The sequence below is a fragment of the Poecilia formosa genome, unplaced genomic scaffold (genome assembly GCF_000485575.1).
Source record: "Poecilia formosa unplaced genomic scaffold, Poecilia_formosa-5.1.2 Scaffold91, whole genome shotgun sequence".
In the NCBI taxonomy this organism is placed as follows: Eukaryota; Metazoa; Chordata; class Actinopteri; order Cyprinodontiformes; family Poeciliidae; genus Poecilia; species Poecilia formosa.
In genome coordinates, this window is record NW_006800030.1 from 188,530 (window position 1) to 192,544 (window position 4,015).

General features: G+C 41.4%; 1 protein-coding gene across 1 annotated transcript in view; it reads left to right on the plus strand.

Moving 5' to 3' along the window:
• The first annotated feature begins 1,211 nt into the window (after positions 1-1,211).
• Positions 1,212-4,015, plus strand: part of nsmfb (NMDA receptor synaptonuclear signaling and neuronal migration factor b) — a 59,058-nt gene continuing 56,254 nt past the window's right edge. Inside the window, exon 1 of the mRNA XM_016674191.1 lies at positions 1,212-1,764. Coding sequence (XP_016529677.1) covers positions 1,694-1,764 — 71 coding nt within the window. The 5' untranslated portion in view covers positions 1,212-1,693. The remainder of the gene's footprint in view (positions 1,765-4,015) is intronic.

The following is a 4,015-nucleotide window of genomic DNA, read 5'->3' on the forward strand; positions in this document are numbered from 1 at the left end:
AAAATGGGCTGATAGGTACAAAAAAAAAAACATTGATTGAATTAGTTTAAATATTGGTTCTGTGCCAATATGTAGCTGCATTTTGTCCCATTCTCCTACATCTTTGTACCTCATACCATGTCATTTTTTTTCCCACTGTTGCTGCATATTTTTTAAATTGTATGGAAACAAATAATCATGAAACATTTTTTAATGTATTGGTTTATATATTATGAAAACTTTGATCTATATGTTTTGCCAATTCATTTTTAGAGTATGACAAATTGTCACCCCTAATGAAAGCAAAATAACTCCAGCTGCTACGTTTGTCGAGATATTTTTATGATCTCCAGAACATTATGGGAAAATCTGTGGGCTGATGAAGAACAATACATATGCATGCACACATGTGGACAACAATGTTATTACACTTCTATTAATGACTAATAAGCCCACAGTGGTCACTGCAATTACTTCAAACAAGAGTAATGACAAATAAAAACGTTAAAATTTTCTGAAAGTTAACCATTGAAAATCAAATGTTGCTTTCGAACTGAGGTTCAACAGAATTATTAAAAAAATAAACTAATAAAACAGTGTGAGCATTGTTGATTTTTCAGTCTTAAACAGAGGGGTGCCAACAATTTTGTTCTAATGTGTGAGCAGGAAAATAAAGAAAAAAAAGATTTCACAAAATGGGTTTGTGTGAAGATATTAATCTTTTGTATGTTGTATTTTTTTGGCTCCAAATATTCTGGACTGACTGCAGCAAAAATGTTCGACTTTATATTTTGTGACTTGTAGAATGGAATCTGTTCCCAGACTGAAGAATTTGTGAAGGTCAAAAGAAATGGGGACATTGTTTTTATAAACAGATATGTGGATGTGTTGGACAACATTTGGATCAATTGGGGCAAAAGTGTAAATATAAGATTTTTGAAAATATGACTCAAAAAAATGTTATTTTGTTTTTGTACAACGGAGGTGTAACTGTTGTCTTTACATTTGTTAAAATAAATATCCACATTTCACTGTTACAAGGCACAAATACCTTTGCACCAGATATCCCTCCAGACTTATCCATTGCTAAGCAACACAGAAGCAAACAGGACAAACAAGCAAACAGCTTAGAGGCAAATTAACCCGAGGAACTGAAAACACACAGACTGGTCAGGTTGAATTGAAATACAAAGTGGTGGGTCTTTTATTTGTGAAAACAAAAGGGGGCCCTATAGCAGAACAGGGAAACCATCCGTGCATGAACCGCCACTGCATCGCATCCACACCAGCGGATGAAGCTGCGTGTTTGCTCCGCAGTAGCTGCCCACCCCGCACCTTCTCTCGGCACGCAGCGTGCGTGCAGGCGGCTTCTCTTTATATGGTGTTGCTTCCTTCCTGGAAGCTTCAGATACATTAGAGGAGAGGAGAGGAGAGCAAAGCGCGGCACATCTCCCAGCTTCACCCCCAGCTGCTGCGCTGTGCGCCAAACCCGCAGCTGCCTGACCCTGTCTGCGCCCCCCGCGGCCCCACAGGCGCACTCAGTTCAAACATGTGAAGGTAAAAGTCGTGATTCACTGGATGCCCTGGGATTTTTTATTTATTTATTTATTTATTTTTTTACCTTCACGTTATCTCGTGGTTTCTCCTTTTGTCTGCCGCCGATCAGTTTGTGGAATGCTCTGCATTTTCTTCTCTGGGTCGTTTCCACTTCAGGATGGGAACTGCAGTGTCCAAAAGGAAGAACCTGAGGAGTGACGCGATTTCTTCCGTGGCCGCAAAAGTTCGGTGAGTGTCGGAGCTGAAACCCCGCGAGGTGTGTGCGGTGGAACCCCCGCACAAACGCAGGGCTGTGGAGAGCTGCGGGGCGTTCTCCCCTAACGCTGGAACTTTAACATGAATGCTTGTCAGTTGAAAAGTCTCTGCTAGCGAAGACGCGGTCGGCTCTTTTAGTTAATCTGCTGTTGATTTTTACACCTGCAGGCCACCAGCTGCAGTCATGAGCACCAGTAAAACCAGTAAGCTCTGCCATGCACACTGCCGCTTCAAAATAGCTTTGGAGAAACGCATCCAGAGCTTACAGGCAACGTCCCCACCAAAGATTTGTGTAAAACAACAACAAACATATTTCTGTTGTTTTGTTGTTGCTGATGGTTCAGTTGCTATCCTGCCATTCCGTTTCTGTTAAATTCCTGTTCCCTTTCATTCTGATTCGCTCTGTCCAGTTCAAAGTACACACTTACATTTACAAACAGTTGAAATCTGTCCAGTTGTTATGTAATTCAGATCCAGTAGGTCATGAAAGTAAAATTAGAGAATCAAATCTTCAAACTTCAGTGCAAAATTCCCTCCCAGAGGTGAGAGCGGAAGCACTTTTTCCATTCGTAGATCATCAGAATGTTTTTGACCAATTTCTGAGTTCTGGATTTGTAAGACTCTAAGTTACCAAACCCAGTGTGTCTTTTAGAACCATGACATAAGAACAGCAACTAAAGTATTTTTCTAACCTTCCTGTTTGAAACAAACAGTAATTAGGAGCAGAAGCAACATAATGATCTTTGAGTAAAAGAACAATCACAGTGAAACAGACTTTTACTATGATTTTTAAACAAACTAAAAAAAAATAGTGACTTAATGTGAATCTTACACGTGTGGTCAGTGTAAACTGCAGTGTTATTGTTGAGAGGATATTACCAGAAAATTCTGCCTCTATGCTGAGTCAGCAGAAGTGTTTTAAAGAAACTGAATGTTGTGCTACACAACCACATAAGAGAATGTTTTAATGCACCGTGTTCACGCTTCTTTCCTTTAAGACAGCATGGACAAACCTTGGACACCATATTTTTTAATTACAGCCAGGGGTGAAAGTAGGCGGGTATGGTCGGGTAATGCGTACCCCTAAAATATTTAGTGGGGGTGTGCAGTACCTGCAAGAGAGGGGAGAGGCTGTCAGCTGTAAAAAAAATAAATAAATGGATTCACTGTGCAGCTGTGAGTGATGAGTTTTTCAAGAACAATCTAAAACATTAGTTAATCAGTTAATAAATAATGTTTTTCCCCCATTTCATATTGTTTCTGAACTGTTTGTGCTTTGCTACAGCAGGGGAGCAATATGTCGATCCCAGAAGGTTTTGAATCGATCTTGGCATTAGGTGACAAACTGAACACCGCCAGGACGATGAGACCAGCACGTCCTCCTCTGATTGGCTTATCAAAACGTTCAGAACTTTATTAAAGAAGAAAAAAAACAAAAACAAAACGTGTTTAAATTAATGACCCAACAAAAATAATAATCTCAGTGATTATTGTTTCAACAAGTTGTTGCGCAATTAGGTGCGATTTGGTTCCATTACCAAAATAACTAGCAGAGCAGGAGTTTAAAATTAACTAATCAACCACCACTGTGTTCAGGGGAGCGCTATTAATAATCGCAAAATAAATATCAAGCCTGAAAACCTTGATATTTTCAGTCTTGAATATGTCAAGGTTTTGATATTTTCAAAACCTTGATACCAATTTAGTCGTAACGGACTAAATATGCTCGGCTTGAGGAGCTCGGCTCGTGGTGGTTGCCATGGCAACCGGTGTGCTTAAATGGAAAAGAGAGAGAACGTAAAAAGATGCAAATGGTGTTGAGTTGATAACCTGTTCGGGTTATTTACTCCCAACCATGCCCCTCCAGATCTCACTGTCTTTCCCCACGTGAGCGTTGAAGCCCCCCAGCAGAACAAGGGAGTCCCTAAGGAGGGTCACTCTCCAGTACTCCCTCCAAGGACTCCGGCCTGTAAACACAAACAACAGTCAGAACCTGTTCCCCCAACTGTAGACGGAGGGAGGCTACCCTCTCGTTCACCGGGGTAAACCCCAACGTACAGGCGCTGAGATGGGGGGCAATAAGTATGCCCACTCCCTGGTGAGGTGCCCACTCCTGCCTGGCGCCTCTCACCATGGGCAACTCCAGAGTGGAAGTATGTCCAGCCCCTCTCAAGGAGACTGGTTCCAGAACCGGAGCCATCCGTCGAGGTAAGCCCGACTATTT